This window comes from Lepidochelys kempii, chromosome 1, assembly GCF_965140285.1.
Source record: "Lepidochelys kempii isolate rLepKem1 chromosome 1, rLepKem1.hap1, whole genome shotgun sequence".
Lineage (NCBI taxonomy): Eukaryota > Metazoa > Chordata > Testudines > Cheloniidae > Lepidochelys > Lepidochelys kempii.
Genome location: NC_136380.1, coordinates 160,595,280 through 160,614,929, shown reverse-complemented (window position 1 = coordinate 160,614,929; position 19,650 = coordinate 160,595,280). Strand labels below are relative to the sequence as shown.

General features: G+C 39.0%; 1 protein-coding gene across 1 annotated transcript in view; it reads right to left on the bottom strand.

Annotated features, from left to right (window-relative positions):
- Positions 1–19,650, bottom strand: part of DSCAM (DS cell adhesion molecule) — a 628,496-nt gene that overhangs the window by 48,838 nt on the left and 560,008 nt on the right. Inside the window, exons 24-28 of the mRNA XM_073360366.2 lie at positions 17,484–17,582; positions 16,977–17,165; positions 15,352–15,642; positions 10,883–11,059; positions 377–407 (exon numbers count right to left, since the gene is read on the bottom strand). Coding sequence (XP_073216467.1) covers positions 377–407; positions 10,883–11,059; positions 15,352–15,642; positions 16,977–17,165; positions 17,484–17,582 — 787 coding nt within the window. The remainder of the gene's footprint in view (positions 1–376; positions 408–10,882; positions 11,060–15,351; positions 15,643–16,976; positions 17,166–17,483; positions 17,583–19,650) is intronic.

Below are 19,650 nucleotides of genomic sequence, written 5' to 3'. Positions count from 1 at the left end.
CACTGATCACCTCTCTTTTCACTGATTGAATAAAATCCCTGCAGCAAGTTCAGCAACTGCTTAAATGCACATCCAATATTAGGAAAGCGTTCAATGCATCTTCAGCCTCTTTTAACATGATGTTATAGCTGGAAACAAGGAGGTGAATCAGCACCTTGTGACTGACCAGATTTCTGTGGAACTCTGCTCGTTCCTGGACCGTTAGAAATCACTGCCCCCATTCCTAAGAAAACTAAAATTGTGCATTTGGCACATAGATACAAAGAATTCAGGAATGGAAAGTTTAATAATTAAGTTGTTCCCAGGAATGATTTTGAATATAATCCCTTGAACCAGAAACATCATTAAATTTGGAATTACTAAACATTATTCTTACCTCATAAGCATTTCAGCCAAACTCTTTGCATCTAGAAGAAAACATGGCAAATATTAGTACCTGATAAGTAGCTAGTTAACACTTTAATTTTTGTGCCACAATGGAAGTTTTTTGGTAGATGGATTATTAAGGAGTGGAAGATTCAGACGAGCCACTTATTAAAGATTATTCTCTTTCCTCAGATCAGCCGTCAAGACATAATAGCCTCTAAAATTCCTTATTTTTGTTAAAACTGCATTTGACTATCATATATCTTTCTGACACACAGAGCACGTATAATTCTCCAGTGGCAGTGAAAATGCTCAGAAACATATTAAAGGCTTTATTGCAAACTGTTCGTCTTGACTTTGAAGAAAACTAAATTTAGAGCAGAATAGAATTTAACTTGAAAAAGCTAAAGAAATTCAGTAGAAGAGAGAGAGACAATATAAAAACTAGAACAGCCCTAATAAAAGCATTAGCACTGTCCTTTCTTCAACACAATTGGCTTAAAAAAATCAAGATGAGTGAAAGTAGTTCACAAAGTTTCAGGTAGGTCATGACATGAATGAGCAATCTCCTACCTGGGCACCACCAAACCAAATCTGATTGCCTGGAGAATTGGCCAAGGAAGATCACGAAAGGGTGATCTTGTTTGGTCACAATCAGGTATCCACACCATTACATTAGCTATTATGCAGAACTACCCCTTTGTGTTCAGAGAGAGCCCTACATACAAATCAGTAGGTAGCAGCTTATTCCCATAAGAGTCAGTCATTCAAAACTATCCCAATGGGTGGACCCTTATTCCCTTACAGAGTCCCACTGACTTCAATAGGGCTCCAACCAGGAATAAAGGTCCATTTAGGTGCATGTTTTTGTGTTTCAAGCCACTAGTTTTTAATTCTTTTTTTAAAACTTTCCACTGTAATCCCCTAAGAACTAAGTCTCACACTGAGACTCTACCACCTTGAAGTTTCTTTTGTCATAATGGTTCTGCTATATCCTCAGCCTGACCTCTTGGAAGGACTACATTCTCCAGACAGCAGTTGGGAACTGGCAGCAAGGACAAAGCAGTTCTCATGGGATACCAGGCCAATGGAGGAGGGCTGTTCAGGCAGATAGTAAAATGGGGTGGGTTGGGTCTTGCTCCTCCCAGGAGTCCCAATCCAATCTGACATCCAGTATTCAGAAACTGTCCCACCTTCCTCTCACAGAAGTCCATGGTGGCTCTTTGAAATTAGCTAGATCCCCAGTTAATATACATCCCAGAAAGAGGAAGATTTTTATTTTATTTATTATGAATATTTACTTACAGGTTTTCCACTTTCCAATTTCTAAGATTATGTTATTTTTCCTCCTAGAGATCCAGACTCAGTTTGCTTCTGTAACCTCCCTCCCTTCCCTTCCTCTTGTCCCTTTTTATCTATCTGTTTATCAATTTGCTACAGATTATCTAAATTTTAGATTGTAAACTGTCTGGGGCAGAGACTGACTTTATGTTATTTGTTTGTAAATGTCTCCTACAACTGAGTGCTTGGAACTGCATAACAATGGAGAAATACCCTTTGCTGTTTATGTACTGATATGCTCCTTGAGGAGGAAAATTATAGGCATGAGTCCCATGAATGGCCCCTGTGCAAAGCCTGCAGTTATTTCAGGAACAATTGTAATGCCAAGCGCCTCTGAGTACATCACAGTCCTGATCGCTTCAGAAACCTGTGCCATGACAACCCCCACAGCTGATTTGCCAACTCCAGACTGGTTAGCCAAGGACCTGTAGCAGTTTGGAGTAGCCAGCTTCCAGATGGCTATAGTGACCTGCATCTGGACTCATATATGACCTCCTTTACACGGGTGTCCTGGCACCTGATGGTTGGGGTAAACTGATCACCAGCCTCCAGAAACATCTGCTTCTTCATGCAAAAGTTCTGGAGCCACTGCAGGTCATCCCAGGTCCGCATGATGAGGTGATCTCACCAGTCTGTGCTTATGGCCCTGCTCCAGAAGCACCAATCTACATATGAGGAGTCTGCAGCTAAGGCATGAACAGCATCAGCTGGGTTGTGACTGGCATGTTAGTGTCCCTCTCTGAGGGATGCCTTCGGCAGGCCAAAAACTACCATTGAAATGTCCACTGGCATCTTGCAGATGCTCTGCCTGATTCCTGAAATAGGATGGACAGCGTGTGGTGGAGAAGTTCTTCCACTGGGTTAGGATCCATGCCGATGGCTCTGGCTCTTGGGAGTGTGCAGATACACAATGGCTCAGCTGGATGTGTTGATGGGCAAAAAACACTCAAAACACTTCCAGTCAACTCCTGCTGGACAGACAGACAAGTTCTCCCACATCCCACTATGAACCAAGCCTGAGAGTGGCTACAGCTGGCAAAAGCACTAGGAACTCTGGGATATGATGGTATATGCCCTCAGAAGCTGAAGTTCTGACTCAGATCTGAAGTATGGATCCACTAGCATGGTTGTGAAGCCCAGGTTTCAAATGCAATGTGAATGCTCAAGTGCAGGCTTGGAAACACTGAGTCTGCAGGCACAGGTCACACAGACACAAGAGTACAATGCTATGTAGACCTTCTCATAGGCACTACCGTAACTATTATTAAAATAAAGCCCTTTCTGGGTATCATTATCAACGCAGAAAACAGATTAAAGGGAACCCTTGGAAGGCTGGTCGACCCAAAGTCTGCCTTTTAATGTTGCCTCTTCTATTTGTTTGTAAAATGAATATCATTATTTTTGTGGCATTTTTAATAAAACAAAGACCGATGTGCATCCCCCCCCCATTCAAAACATGAAGTAATTTAAAAATTCATGAGTCCAGAGATCACAAGCAATCCCAGAACAACAAAGCAGTGTGCAGGTGCAACAGAGGGAAAGAAATGTGATAAGAAAACAAATCTCAAGTTTCAAGCTTTTAAGGAGCTGTTCTATCAAAAATTGGTCATGTAGAATCCTTAATTTACCTTTTCCTCCCTTGTCTCCTTGTTTGCAAATCTATCATCATGTCCAGGATATTGGCAGAATTTGTCTTTCTCTTCTCCCTGCCTCTGCTGAAATCTTTTACATTCCTTAATCACCTCCGGGGTCTACTGCATGTATTGCAAGTTCCTCATATATGGTCCTATTAAATGTCACATCTCTAAACTTCCAAAGATGTAGGCTACAATGGGCAAACCATTCACATGTTTCAGGAGGCAGGAGCATATCACCACCAACTTAATGCCTCACTCTTAATGGATTTTTATTCAACTTTGGCTATAATGCAAACTGAGCTCTCTTTGCTTTTAAAATCCTACAGGGATTTGCAATACCCTACATCTTGACATCAGCCACCTTATCTATCTACGTTGGGTTTTATACCTCACTCTGACTGAAGTACCTGAATGTTTGTTCTCCCCTTCTGCTCATTCCATTCTTTCAGTTTTAACCTTCTTTTTCCCTTTGCAATGCAAGAGCAGATAGCGGGGGGACAGAGAGGAGATGGGGGTTTTTTCACTTGAAATTCTCCACTTGAATCACTGCCACTGAGCATCTCTCTCTTTTACATCAATGGGTTTTGCTGTTAACAGCTGATTGACAATTTATACAAATAGGGCTACATGATAACAAGAACAATATTTTTAAAATTATAAACCAAACTAAGGCCCTGCTTCTGCTTCCAGCTCAAGACAATGATGGTTTTACCATTGACTTTTAAGGACTTGACAAGGTCTTTATGTACAAAAGACAAGGGAAAATGAAGCCTATATTGCCTAGAAAATGCAGCCATTGATGCAAAGTAAGTTCTGATTTCTTACGGTTCTCATTTGTGTTTCTTGTTGCTGACAAGTTACAGCAATATCTGGGATGATGAAGAGACCAGAGCCAAATATTATCCACAACTCAGACTTAACAGTGTTGCTGTGATACATAAAACTCTCCTCTACCCTGCAGGAAGCTTTAAATCAGCAACTCATAGTTCCTACAGTGAGACTACAGATAGCTAGAATGCTGGTTGAAACCAAGGAAAAGTTTTTTCGTTAAATGTTCGCTCCTTTTTTTCATTGCAGCTTGTCCAGTTGGCTCTAGAAAGCAAATACACTGTGAATTACCCAGTGCCACTTGTCTGGAATAAATGCAATGCAGTATCAATATGCTCACTCGTGTGTCCTTTTCCCTTGGTTTCAAGCAACCTCTTTCCAGATATTCTCAGCTGCTGCTCACCTATATTGTGCTCCTTGCTGTATCTGAAAAAAAAATGGAGTGAGTTTATGTTCTCATCACCATATAAATGTGGTAGGGGATTCATATACGTATTTAGCTGGCCTTAGAACATTTGTGTAAGGGAGCATCTCCTCACAATTTCACCCAGACTGCCAGAAGGAAACCTGCAGCACTATGCAATGGTGCATAAAACGTTGAATGAGAAAACACTGCAGTCTAACTGCAGCACCAATATTTAGCACAGCAACTGCCCAAGTTGGTCCATTGCCTCAGACAGTAGCCGCAACATAATACACAAGGGCTATATGTGCCTTTTCCAAACTCTGCACAGAGCTTACATGTGCATGGCAGTGACTTACTGAATGAAAACTAATGTACCGAAACTACATGAAGGGTGACTCATAAAGTCTGTGAATACTTTACACATTTGGTAAAAACACACCTATGCCAATTGCAATAAGACAACAATATGTTCAAAACATTAACAGAAGCAGAAATTCAGACTCATTGATATGCTAACTGTACATGCTAGAAAGGCTTCTGGTGCATGACTACATCAGGATGTGAAAAATGGGAAATCCAGCTTCTGCGCTCACTTTTGCTCACTGGGATCTCATCAGTTATATTTCTGAACCCATTAGGGTTGACTTTGGGGAAATCATCTGTAGTTTTAAATTGGGCGTTGCCACTTATCAGGTATCATTCTGTGCTGGTATCCCCTGCTTGGATTAAAATGAACTGAAATTCAAAGCAAAGGAGATACTGTTTCAGTAACAGTGGGGGCTAGGTTAATAGCAGAAAAAGAGAGAAAGTCAGCAGGTTCCTTGATTCTACTATATATCGAGAGTTACCGAATCACTTTATGACCTCAGGCATCACTTGACCTCCTTGTGCCTCAACTAATATGGCCGAAAAATTGGGTAAATAACTGGTTGAAAACCAAGTAGTGTCTCTGTACGGAGAGTTCTTGAATAAATAAATTATACAACATGCGACATTGGAGGAAGACAATTTTTTAGCTGTCTCTACATTTTAAAACAATCATTAAAATGCTTTAGAAGGTAGAGAATACTGGGTAGGTTGCTTAATTTGCCTGGGCAGAACTGAAGCCATAACCCCATTCTAGATCAAAACCTTAACCCCAAATATAGATCATGGAAAGGACGCTCTTATGAAAAATGCACTGCAAGTGACATCAATCTATGAAAAAGATGTGGGGGTCATGGTGGATAATCAGGTGAGCATGAACTCCCATTGTGGCACTGTGGCCAAAAGAGCTAATGAGATCCTGCGATGCACAAAGAGGGGAATCTCAAGTAGGAGAAGAGGGGTTATTTTACCTTTGCATTTGGCCCTGGTGCTACTGCTGCTGGAATAACATGAACAGTTCTGGTGTCCACAATTCAACGAGGAGGTTGATAAATTGGAGAGAGTTCAGAGAAGATACACGAGAATGGTGAAAAGATTTGAAAACATGCCTTATAGTGCTAGACTCAAACAGCTCAATATATGTAGCCGAACAAAGAGAAGGTTAAGGGGTAGCTTGATTATCGTCTATAAGTATCTACATGGAGAACTCATATTATAAACGGGTTCTTCAATCTATGAAAGAAAGGTACATCATTATCCAGTGGCTGAAACTGGACGCTAGACTAGAAATTTTTGACAGTGAGGGGAATTAAATGTTACAACAATTTACCAAGGTTTGTGGTAGATTCTTCATCCCTGGCAATTTTTAAATCTGGACTGGATGTTTTTCTAAAAGATGTGCTCTAGGAATCATTTGGGGAATTTTCTATGTCCTGTGTTATACAGGAGGTCAGACACTAAATGATCACAGTGATCCCTTCTGGCCTTGGAATCCGCATTCCTACTTCTCCCTCAGTTGTTTATCTTCATGAAGATACACACACCACGTGTCATAAATATAAGGGAAGGGTAAACACCTTAAAATCCCTCCTGGCCAGAGGAAAAACCCTTTTACCTGTAAAGGGTTAAGAAGCTAAGATAACTTTGCTGGCCCCTGACCAAAACGACCAATGAGGAGACAAGATACTTTCAAAGCTGGGGGGGCGGGGCAGGAGAAACAAAGGGTCTTGTCTGTGTGTGTGATGCTTTTGCCGGGACCAGAGCAGGAATGCAGGTCAGAACTCCTGTAAAAAGTCAGTAAGCAATCTAGATAGATACGCGTTAGATTCTGTTTTGTTTAAATGGCTGATAAAATAAGTTGTGCTGAATGGAATGTATATTCCTGTTTTTGTGTCTTTTTGTAACTTAAGGTTTTGCCTAGAGGGATTCTCTGTTTTGAATCTGATTACCCTGTAAGGTATTTACCATCCTGATTTTACAGAGGTGATTCTTTTACTTTTTCTTTAATTAAAATTCTTCTTTTAAGAACCTGATTGCTTTTCATTGTTCTTAAGATCCAAGGGTTTGGATCTGTGTTCACCTATGCAAATTGGTGAGGATTTTTATCAAGCCTTTCCCAGGAAAGGGGGTGTAGTGCTTGGGGGGATATTTTGGGGGGGAGACGTTTCCAAGTGGGCACTTCCCCTGTTCTTTGTGTAACACTTTGGTGGTGGCAGCATTTAACCTAAGCTCGTAAGAATAAGCTAGGGGGTCTTTCATGCAGGTCCCCACATCTGTACCCTAGAGTTCACAGTGGGGAAGGAACCTTGACACCATGCAATAATGTTCATACTTCCTAAAAAAATATTTGTAAAAGCCTTTATGCAGAGAAAACAATTTCAGAATTATATTAAATGTAAATAATGTCAGTGAAAAGTGAGTCAGTGATAGCTTTAGGATCATAATGATTCAATAAATATTTCTGTTCTGTAACTGGATAAAAGCCAGATGATGTCTTCATATCATATGATCAGATACCTTCCATTGTGACAGGTACTCAGGAAGATGTTAAACAGCATCTACTAAAGTTAGATATTTCTAAATCAGCTGTTCCAGACAACTTGGACCCAAGAGTTTTAAGAGAGCTGGCCAATGAGCTCTCTGGACCATTAATGTTTTTTAAAAATCTTGGAACGCTGGGGAAGCTTCAGAGGACAGATAAAAGCTAATGCTCTGCCAAAATTTAAAAAGGGTGACAAACCAAGTAATTATAGGCCTGGGCAAAATAGTGAAATGGCTGATACTGGACTTGATTAATAAAGAATTAAAGAAGGATAATATAATTAATGGCAGTCAACGTGAGTTTATGGAAAACAGGGGCTGTCAAACTAACTTGATATCTTTCACTGATGAGATTACCAGTTGGGCTGATAATTGTAATAGTGTTGATGTAATATACTTAGACTTCTATATGGCATTTGACTTGGTACCACACAACATTTTGAATAAGAAACTAGAATGAGACAAAAAAACAATATAGCACACATTAAATGGTTTTAAAACTGCCTTGCTGATAAAATTCAAAATTTAACTGTAAGAAATATTTTGACATTTGTTTTGATCCTGAAATGGGATGAAAAGTCAAAATATCAACTTCTATTCAGGAATGAAAAGTTTAGATTCAGAAATGTCAAAAACAGGGGTGTTTCTAGTGGGGTCCTGCAGGGGCCAGCTCTTGGCCCTATCTAATAATTTTTATCAGTGACATGGAAGAAAACATAAAATCTTTCCTGATCAAGTCTGCAGAAGACACAAAGATTGAGGGAGTGGTAAATAATGAAAAGGACAGGTCACTGATACAGAATGATCTGGATCAGTTGGTATGCTGGAGGCAAGCAAACAATATGTTTTTCAAAGCAATGAAATGTAAGATCAGACATCTAGGAACAAAGACTGCAGGCTATATTTATGGGATGGGGGACTCTAGTCAGGGAAGCAGTGACTCTGAAAAAGATTTGGGGGTTGCGTTGGATAATTAGCATAACATGAGCTCCCAGTATGATGCTGTGGCCAAACAGGCTGATGCAATCTTTGGATGTATGAACAGAGGAATATTTAGTAAGAGTGGAGAGGTTATATTTCTTCTGTGTTCGGCACTGGTGTGACTACTACTGTGTCCTGTTCTGATGTCCACTATTGAAAAATCATGTTGTAAAACTGGAAAGTGTTCAGAGAAGAGCCACAAATAATTTTTCTCTGAGTTGGATTAATTTAATAAATTAGAAGAACTTTAGGGTGAGTTTCACACTCTGTACAGTTTAACAGAATGGGGTCTTGAATGTCTTGATAATGAAATATTTACACCCACTCGTGGACATGTGAAAAGTCCCCATGTAATGTTCCAAAGCAGGTTTTCATTAGAATAGGTTGGTAGGATGCTGAGGATTGTTTTGCAGCATTCTGTGTGTATGGAAAACATGCCTTATATCAAAAGACTCAAGGAGCTCTATCTAGCTAGTTTATGAAAGAGAAGGTTAAGGGGTGAGTTGATCAGAGTCTACCTTCATGGGGAATAGAAACTTGATAACAGAGGGCTCTTCAATGTAGCAGACAAAGATGCCATGAGATCCAATGGCTGGCAGTTGAAGCTAGACAAATTCAGACGAAGAACAAGGTGCACTTTTTTCATGAGGATAATTTACTATTGGAACAATTTACCAAGGGCTGTGGTAGATTCTCCATCACTGGCAATTTTAAAATCAAGGTAAGATGTCTTTCTAACATATAAGCTCTAGTTATGCTCTAACAGGACCTAAATATCTATGAATCTATGAATGCAGGGAAGGTCTGTGGATTGTGTTATACAGCAGGTCAAAGTAGATGATCACAGTGGTGCCTTCTGGTTTTATAATCTATGAAAACTCAAATTAATGATCAGAGTAAAATTACTCTGGGCACGCATAGTGACAATGCTTTTCACTCAGTGATCTCAAAGCACTGTCCTACAATCATTAAAGGACTGAGTCTCACAATATCTCTGAGAAGTAGGTAAGTATCAGTGTCACCGTTTTTATGATGCGGAAAACTGAGGCACAGAGAGGCGAAGTGTGACATGACTAATGTCACATAGGAAACCTACTGAAGAGCAGGAAACTGAATCCAGGTCACCTGACGCCCTGTGCTATGCTTTATATACAAGATCATTCCTCCTCTCTGACCCACACATCTGCACAGTTCTAAGGGCCCTGCATCAACACACACAGTACAGGAAGGCAGGAAGCAACCTGAAGAAGAGGAGGGTGGATACTAATATTGGGAGGAAGATGAACAGGATTTTCCACATGTTATGCTGCAAAACCTAGGGCTGGCCCTAGTTTTAATCATCAAGATCACATGTTTTGTGAAATATCTATGTCTAATTTTCTTTCATGCAGTACTTGGAAATAAACTCATTTTAAGGATTACAAATATTTTTCTTATTATGTAGTGCAGGCTGTGTAAAGCTTTTAGAAAAATAATTTCAGTAAGCCTTGTCATGTACTATTCTCCACGCTTCACAAATACAGCCAAGTCATGAGGCACACAGGGCAGGGTGCAGAGATGGTATTCTGCCCGCACTGCAATTAGTGGTGATGGAGTGATCAGTGCATTCACCAGAAGAAGCAATGAAATTGCATTAATTCATAGCTTTAATACCTATGTCAAGTGCAGACACTGATGTATGAATAGGGTAGTGATTAGAGAAAGGGACAGCTCAACAACAAAGAAAACGAGACACAATAGGAGAGCAGAGTTAAACAGACAGTATAAAACTTTTTCCATTTGAAGTAAACAATGAAGTATGCTATTATGATACTTCTCCTGCTATACTACAGTACATTCTACAATATAATTAATGTCCATCCCAATAAGCAATATGCAATCACATCTTTTGCAAAACATATATGAGCAAGTCAGAGAATTTATGGGTGTGTTTTTCTAGCTCATTGATATCTGGCTACTGCATCAGAATTATCCTAGATGCGTGGTTCATGTTTTCTTGAAGAGTGGATTTCTCTCTCCCCCAAAGAACAACCAATATGATTTTTCAAAGAAACTGTAACTAGGGGATGCGGAAATCCTTTTAAAAAAATAAACAAATGGAACACATGATTTTCCCCCCAGATAAAATAATCACTTTGCTTATGGAGAGACTGATTTTTCAAAAAGTTATTTCTTTACAATGTTCATTTCTGTTAAAAAAAAAAGAAAAGAAAAGAAAAGATTTTTTTAAAAAACAAGTCACCTGTACTACTACAGATACTAACTTAATATCACAGGAAAATGACACTTTATGTAGAAAAATATCTTTGGTAAACCACACAAAGTCTCACAAGCTTTTCTCTTCACAGTCCCATTTATACATTAATGCTAGGTGACTATGAGCATGTGGGAATAAATGCCAGATGTCCTCTCTTACCTCTGAGTCTCTTCAGTCTCTGCTCCCTCCTCCTCCTTCGTACAATCAGCAGAAGCACAAAAAGCAGCAAGACCCCCACCAAGATACAGGAAATGGTCACCAGCATCTTTAGCCCTTCGTTGGTTGCCAGACCTTCCTCACTTTGGACAACTGATTTAATGAGTGGAGGGATTGTACCTGGAAACAGTTTCATGACATTAGATGCCTATTAATGAAGAGAAAAGGTTGAGTTTTCATAGAAACTGTACTCTATCTTCCAAGGGCATACAAGCCATTTAGAGGCTTTTGTCATGTCCAACATGGTATTACCTTTACACATGACATATTTAACCATTACAGAGAAATTTCAGATCTAAAGTCTAACCTATTTGTTTCATTGTTTACTATGGGAAATTAGTATTTGTGTAACAGATTTACATCATTTATCAGATATTCCTTTAAAAACTAATGTACATTCACTGCTATGTATATCAAATGGGCCCTTTAAACAGAAACATTCTTGCATCAGGTGTCTAAGTGGGCAGCACTGCATTGATCTTGAATTCAGAGAACCTACCTGCTGCTAATTCCGGAGCTGATAAAGACTTTCAGAGGGTTAGCTCATGAGAAAAATAGGACAACAAGGATATGAGGAAACCATGAGATTTTAAAAGTGGAGTAGAGGAAGTAGTTTATAAAGCAAAGCCATTCTAAGAGCCAGGCAACTTGCTCTTTTCATTTTGGGATGCATTTGCATTTTCAGCACCATTCCCTGACGTATGGCATGTAATACTTCACTCTTTGTTTTCCTTTTCAGGGATATGAGCAGCATGCAGCCCTTTCTAAAGAAAGCTGTTTAATTGTGAGAGGGTTCTCATTCACTTCCTGATTACTATTAACCTGCCATGTGCACCCACAAGTGGGGCTATAAAATGTAGATTTGTGTGGAACATCAGTGGAAATATGTAAGTATTGTGAACTCTGATGACTGCAGATGAAAACTATTTAATTTTAACCAGCTACTGAAGCATAAAACTGGCTATCTGCTTGCTGAATGGATAGGAGGTTAGGATTAAAAAACAGGTACATTCTCTTTTACATTTTAACTGCTGTATTGTGGGATCTCTCTCATTATGTAGCATTCAAAATCATACAAGTATTATGATGTGATGCAATGTAAGTGCCAATAATTACAGATCAAATGTAAAGATCTACACCCTTTTTGCAGAATAGCTACTTATTTTGTACATAATAAGCACAGCGATACCCTGTAAGCACAGGCTGTGGCAACATCCAAGGTTATCTCAGATACTTCAGCACATTTATTTTCATACAGTAGCATTTTTCATACACATTGTGTATGGTTTTTTTCCCTTTACTGAGCTACAGTGTTCATATTATACCAAAAATAATGTGGTTTAATAGGAAACCAAGAATAACAACAGCTTTATAGAGTAAAGCATGAAAACACATTTAAACAGAAAAAACAGAAATGGTTAGATAAGGGAACGACAGAGAGAATGAACAGATAAAGATATGGAAAGAACTGCAAACTAATGAAGGGCAAACTAGTCTCTGCAATGTAATCATCCCAAATTCTCCTGAATACTAATGACTAAAATTTGCCTTCAGTTACGGTTATACAAACCCTTTGGCTGAGAAGAGAGTTAGGCTCAGGAGTATCTAAAAACATGTCTTTCGAGATGCTATATTTTGACTTAAGTGATATTAAAATAATGCCCTAACTTTAAATTAAAACCTCATTTTTTAGGTAAATACAATAAATGTTCTATAGCTATTCTAAATAAAGTGCAAACCTGGTACACTATAGATGTGCACTGTTAGTTTAATACAATAGCCACTACAAGTTTAATAGAATTATATATGCTTCACACAATCACTGTATGATGTTTAGCGTGTGTAATTAGAGCTGAGCAAGAAACAAAATTTCCATCCCATGGCAATTTCTGATATTTCAACCTTTTTTTTTTCATCCTGAATTGCCGTTAAAAGTTAAAATGAACAAATGTAATAAAGAACAAAAAGTTATAAATATTTCCATTTGCAAATGTTTTGTTTTGGATCAGTTCAACATTCATCTGCATCTGCCCGAGCTACTGTGGTGCCTCACAGGAGTTGTAGTTCGGGTGCCTCATGACCCCATTTACCCCTGTGGGCCAGCCTCCCCAGCCAGACCACATATCCCATGATACACTCTGGACCTGGTACTCCAGAGTGTCTTTCTGCATTCCAGCTTTTGTGGGCCTACTCATCTAGCTTTTGTGGGCCTAGTCAACTAGTGTAGTTTAGAGCTGCTACTGAACTGTTCTAATTTATTCCAGGATTAGAATTGAACCAGCCTCAGAATTAGGGATCCAAAACTGGCTTCTTTGTATTCCCCATGCCACAGCTATGCCTAGTGGATACTTACAGCTAAGAATCCAAACCTAAGTATTTTGGTTTGAATGTAACTGAAACTCAAGCAAAAATAGAGGGGACACAAAATTCTGCAAACTGAAACCACTGGGGAAGGTTAGCTGAAATGTTTGGGAACTGAAATCAAAGAATTTCACAGAGCTCTAGTATCAAGGCTCTAGCCTTTCAGACTAACTGGCTGTACAGAGCTTTACATTTTAGGGCATTTCATCTAACACCTATTAGTAGTTCCAAACTAAATGCAAACCAAACAACTGAAAGGATCTGCAATTCAGAACTTTCTGCTAAATTTCTGAAGGATTTACCCAAATTCTACAATTGCTAACAAGCACTCATGTGTAGCACTTTACATCTTAAAACCCCAGTACAATAGTTCTTAAAACAACTTACAGTACATAAATTCAGAAGTATTATTATTTCCTTTCTACCGGGTAGGGAAACTGAAACAAAGATTGGTTAAATGACTTGCCCAAGGTCACACAATGAGACAAAAAGGTCAGGATTAGCACTCATGAGTAGAACTGGTTGGAACCTTTACATCTGAATGATTTTCTAATGGAAAATTCATCTTCTGCAAAATCAAAATGTTCCTCAGGAATATTTAAATTTTGCCAGAATATTTTGAGTTTCCACAGAAAAATCGTCTCCAGCTCTATAGCTCCCCCATATCTTGGCAGCCCACCAGAGAGCAGCTAGGGAGCCAGAGAACATGGGGAGTACATTTCATTTTGGCAACACTGAAACATCCCTGCTGTAGGAATGTTTTGGTATTTCTACAACAAATTTCAGAATTTCATGGTTTTTGTCTCAATTTGGTATAAAAAAAATCCTTTCATGTAAATAAAATTCTGTTTCCCACCCAGCTCTACAAATTCTTCTGATTCCCAGTCATGTGCTCATTTTTCTAGATCATACTCTCTTTCTCTAAGTCTGACTGTAGCCGCTTTGGCTGTAGATCTTCACTACCAAAGCATTGTTATCAAACAGGATAATCAGTGTCAGAAATGTCTGCTGCTCTTTGTGAGATTTTCCAGCTGACCAGAAGCACTGCCCCATTGAAATATAAATACTTTTACAGTTTTATTGTCTTCTTATTGCAGATTCTATATCGCCGCACCTAAAGTTAAATGGCACTTAGGTAACGTTATGTGAAATTAAATTATTTACCATCTACCAACCAAAAAGCATGTGAGCTGCCTTTTGAAAAGAGGTTTTCAGATGAATGTAGTGACTAAATGCTCTAGTTCTTTTATTATACATTCTGGTCTGCGCCTTTCACAACATCCCAACTTAATGTGCAGCTTAAAACAGCAGATCCAGCCATGCAGTAATTATTGTGCTTGGCTTTTTTAAATGGCAGGAAAAGGCAGAAAAACTGTGTGTGAAAGGATCGAGAAGGAGGAGACAGAAAGGCCTAAGTAAAACACTAAGAAGCCAGCTGATGGTACTTGAGTTATAGACAGCACTGACTGAATAACACAGTAAGGAAAACTCCTGCACCAAAATAACTTACTGCACTCAAAAAAGGCTAGTTTTAGCTATTAGTCCAGCACTCCGAGTTGCTCGGTGTTAGGTTATTTAGTGGGGTTGGAGTTTTGTCACAAAGAAACTCTGGGGAATGACACTGCAGCCAATCACATTCTTTCTGGTGATGGTTGCAGGAACCAGTCATAAAAAAAAGATCAGAATGACTGCTGGATGGAAGAGAAACATTAGATATTACACAAAAACTGTATCTAAACCAGTGGTTCTCAACTTATTTATCACTGTGGAACATATATGTGGCCCACAGTCTGTTACCTGGCCACAGGGGCTGGGTTACAGGGCAACGGCAGCCCGGACTCTGACTGCGTGGGGCCAGCTGGCTGCCCAATCCCGGACACCCAGAGCTTGTGGGGCCAGGCAGCTGCCCCACCTCGACCCCAGACCCGCAGAGCTTGTGGGGCTGGGCGGCTGCCCCACCCTGACACTGGACTCCTGGAGCTTGTGGGGCCAGGCGGCAGCGGGTTGAGAACCACTGATCTAAACCAAATACATAAAATGGATACACTTACTGCCATCATAGTTGAGTGTGGCAAATTTGGCCTGTTTCTCTGCACAGCCTGCACTGTTGCACACTCTCATTTGCAGTTCATACCAAGTTGCTTCCTGGAGGTCATACAGTATGTAGGACTTAGAAAGTGATGTCCGCTGAGCCGTTGTCCATACTGTGGTCCGAAATGGCCGGTACTCCAGAGTAAAGGAGGTGATTGGACAACCGCCATCATTCCAGCCAATAAGATTCAATCGCACTCGAGTGGTGTTAATACTGGCAAAGAGTTCTTGTTCTTTGGAAAACTGTGGCTCTAAGAGAAAGTATATTTTAAGTGAAATACTTAAAATAAATAAAAATAAATAAGGAATAATTGATAGGAGGGTCCTGCCTTTGTCATAAATCATTCTCAAAGTGTCCACTAGACAGCAAATTTTTCTCCCCATTTCAAAATGTTTTTTTTTCCAGAGACCCAGATTTTTAAACCCAGAAACAGTGTGTATGCATTTCTGTGTGGACCAGACTTGCACAAATCAGTTTGCACTTTTGCACAAGTCAGTTTGAAAATCTACAACCAACATTTCAGAATGTTATTCACTGCTGCCCAAACAAAAAACAAATATATAGAGAACTAAGTTTCACAGAAAGGCAGGTATACTTGGGGAAAAAAGTTAACATTAGTGAATTGCCCTTTAGGGCTATATTCTCCCTTTGAAGTAGAACTGATCAAAATTTTTCAGCCGCACATTTTGGGGTATAGGGGGTTTTGTCAAAATCAAAATATTTTGTGGGAAAATGTTAATTTTGACATAATTTTCTGTTTTTGTGATGGGAAATCTCAAAGCAAAGGCATCAAAATGTTGACATTTTGAAATGAAACACTGTTTTGTTCAAAAATGTCCACATTTTTTTGTTTTGAAGTTTCTGAATCTAAACTTTTCATTCCTGAAAAGCAGCTGATATTTTGACTTTTCATCCCATTTCAAGATCAAAACAAATGTTAAAAATACTGGAATTTCCCATGCTATGGAAATTCTGATTTCTGACTAGCTCTACCTTGAAACATATGGGCAAGTCCCATTAACGGTAGAGGGAACAGACAGTATATTTTCAAATTAACTAAAAAGGACAAAAAAGGACAGCTATGCTAAAAACTTCAGATTCAGAGGTAAAATTTGCCAAATCATTTTGGGATATTATTACCAGTTAAATCAAGAAAAAGAAGCAGTTAAGGTGCACATAACAGCTTGTACTGCTAACCTCTTCTGCACAATAAAGACATAGCTGAAAATGTTTTCAAAGAGACAAAGTAGCTGAGGTAATTTATCCCTTCTGCTTAACAATCTATCCCAACCTATATTTAGTTCAGAAACTCTGCTTCCTTTCCCAGACACCTTCCAGCAACAGAAGTTGGTGCAATAAAAGATATGACTTCACCCATCTTGTCTTTCTCATGCCCAGGGACCAACATGCTTACAACAACAATGCAAACCATGTGTTGAAAAGCAGTAACAAAATACTCAAAGCAATTAAAATTGGAACATCTGTGCTTCTCTTTCTAACCATAACAACAGAATTACTTCTATAGCAGGATGGGAGAGCTCACACTCATTAACTGTCTGAGTAAACAGGACAGCAATTCAGTACCTTTTCCAAGTGTTTTGGCCTCTATGATCTCGCTGATGCGTCCTGGTCCCACTCCATTCTGAGCAGTTAGTGTGAACTTGTACCAGGTACCACATTTCAAGGTCTCTAAACGGTAGGACCGTTCACTAGGGCTAATGGGAAAACTACCCCACTGCTCACTATTATCTTCAGAGTACTGCAGTATGTAACCTGCAAGAAAAGCAAAGACAATGATAAACCAGCAACCTAACTTCTTTAGCAGATATGAATCACAAATTCTGCTGAATATGACAAGATGTTATGAGGACTTTTATATATTTGGAAACCGTTTAGCACAGAAAGATATTGAACTTGCTTCTTACTGGATTAGTTCCAATAGATTCTGTGTAATATAAATATACATATTACTTGCGTACGTGACTTCCTCGACCTCCATGACAGACATGGAGCCCTAATCATTATTATTTGCCAGGCCTATAAAGAGATGATAATTTAGTAAGACGTTGCAGTTAACCTGAATTCTATTACCTCGGATAGAACTACCGCCATTGTCTCCAGGTATCCAGGAAAGAGTGATAGAAGAGGATGTGGTTTTGGACACAGTAAGTCTTGGCTGGTCTGGGGGCACTGGATGGGAAGGAGTTAAAAATAGAAAATAGATTTAAATGATTATGCATAGCTTTAAACCATTTTAACAGTCATTTATCAAATAACTGTTTTGTGTGGCAAAAATGCAAATTATTTCTGTCAAAGTGTCTGTATAATTGACATCCTCAGTTAGGAGCGAGCAGACAAGCTCTCATTTTTTATATTTACATTTCTATACAATTTTATCTTTCATTTTTCCCCACTTTTTCTCTGAACATCTGTATTTCTCAGCACTGCTATCCTGCAGGATCTCCTTCCAAATGACCAGGAACACACTTGGCCTCTCATAATTACTTTCTATTAATTTTCACACCTGTTTTAAGCACAATGGCTGCATGTTTAGCTGATGGAAAGTGCAGCCCGTTTGCAACTAAATGGCACACGCAGGGATGCGTTTGCACCAAATAGTGGTAATACATGAGCAAAAGTGGGTACATACACATTTTTTTGTTCAGCTCCGTGTGCTGAAAATTTAGCTGTGTGCGTTAAATGGCACAGGAATGGAGTATCTCTGCCATAAGGAAATCCAGCTTTCTATGTGCAAAAGCAGCTTTTGCAAAGCCACAGCTCCTCCAGATGTTTTTCTTCCACTCATGATGCCCATCTACATGGAGGAGATGAAGCACTACCAACAAGAGGTGGGTAAACCTGGAGACATTTTGGTTCTGTTGCTGTGCATAGAGTCTATCAGACCCAAAATTTTGCCTGGGCATAAAGGATGGATTCCCAGAGCACACTGCGCTTGGGCTGATTGTGGGAAAGTGACCATCCCTCCCTCTTTTTCACTGTGACAAAATATCATGATTCCATCACGTGAGCTCATCTTGCAATATTCTGGTTCATTTTGGAAGACTCGTACATGGCTTTGGTTTCCAACTGAACTATTTATCTAGTCCTATTATGCCAACTGACGATTCCTGAATGGGGGGACAGAAAATGCAGTGCATGTTGTGGACTCCTCAAAGACGAACATTTGCCAAGCTAATGCTGTTTGTTAAAAAAAATTAACAAGTAGTGATAGGTGAAATTCCAAAGAGTTGATTCAGTTTGGATCAGAGGCCTAAAGTCTGAAAATTTATTTAAACTTTATCGGAACCTCTTGGGTTTGCAATTCTGAACTAGACACTTGATGAGAAAAAGCTCTCGTATGATTTCTGGGACTGCCTGGTTAGACTCAGGCCAGAAATATGGCAAGGAAAATTGTTGTGGTATTTAGTCACTTCACTTCCCCTTCTGCTCCTAATTTGAACCAGGAGAGTCAGAGGTTCAAGATTATTATAGATTAATATTTTTTAAAAAGTTATATAAACTTTACAATCACAACACAGATTCAGTTCAAGTCGAGGTTTTGTCTGAGAGTTTGGATTTGTTTTCTCTCTACTCAACCAGGCTTATCCATCCTTACTTTCAGGTACTGATGAGTAGATAAAAATCTTTCTGCCATTTGCCCTTTCCTGAGGGAATCCCCGCCCTTATCATTTCCACAACTAGCATGTTCCTCCTAAGAATTCTATGATGTAGTCCATATTGTAAGAAACACCGTGGACTTCTCTAGGATTGGAAACTGATCAGAGCTGATCAGGAACATTTTTTATTAATTTTTTTTTATTAAAAAATGCCAATATGTCAAAAACAAAACTGTCTGAGAAAGAGATACGTTTAATGAATCTCCTGGCCTTCAAAATTTTTTGGACAAAAATTTTGAAATTGTCAAAATCTTTTGTTTCCACATTTTCAAAATGAAAAATTCAGTTTGTCATGACTTTTTGCTTAGAAACCTAAGCCAATTTGAGTGAAAAAGCAGTACAAAGAAAAAAAAATGTCAAAATCAAACATTTTGAAATGATCAAAATGAAATGTTTCACTTAACCTGAACTGATTTTTTTTTTTTTTTGGTTTGTGAAAATTTTGTCTTGATTCAGAATAAGGAAATATTTTCACACTCTTGAAAATATTCCCAGGATTGGAAAACTGTTTCCCACTCAGCTCTGTCAGAGACAGCCTGCCCAAAAATACTTGGAGGGAGCAGAATCTTAATATAGGTTCC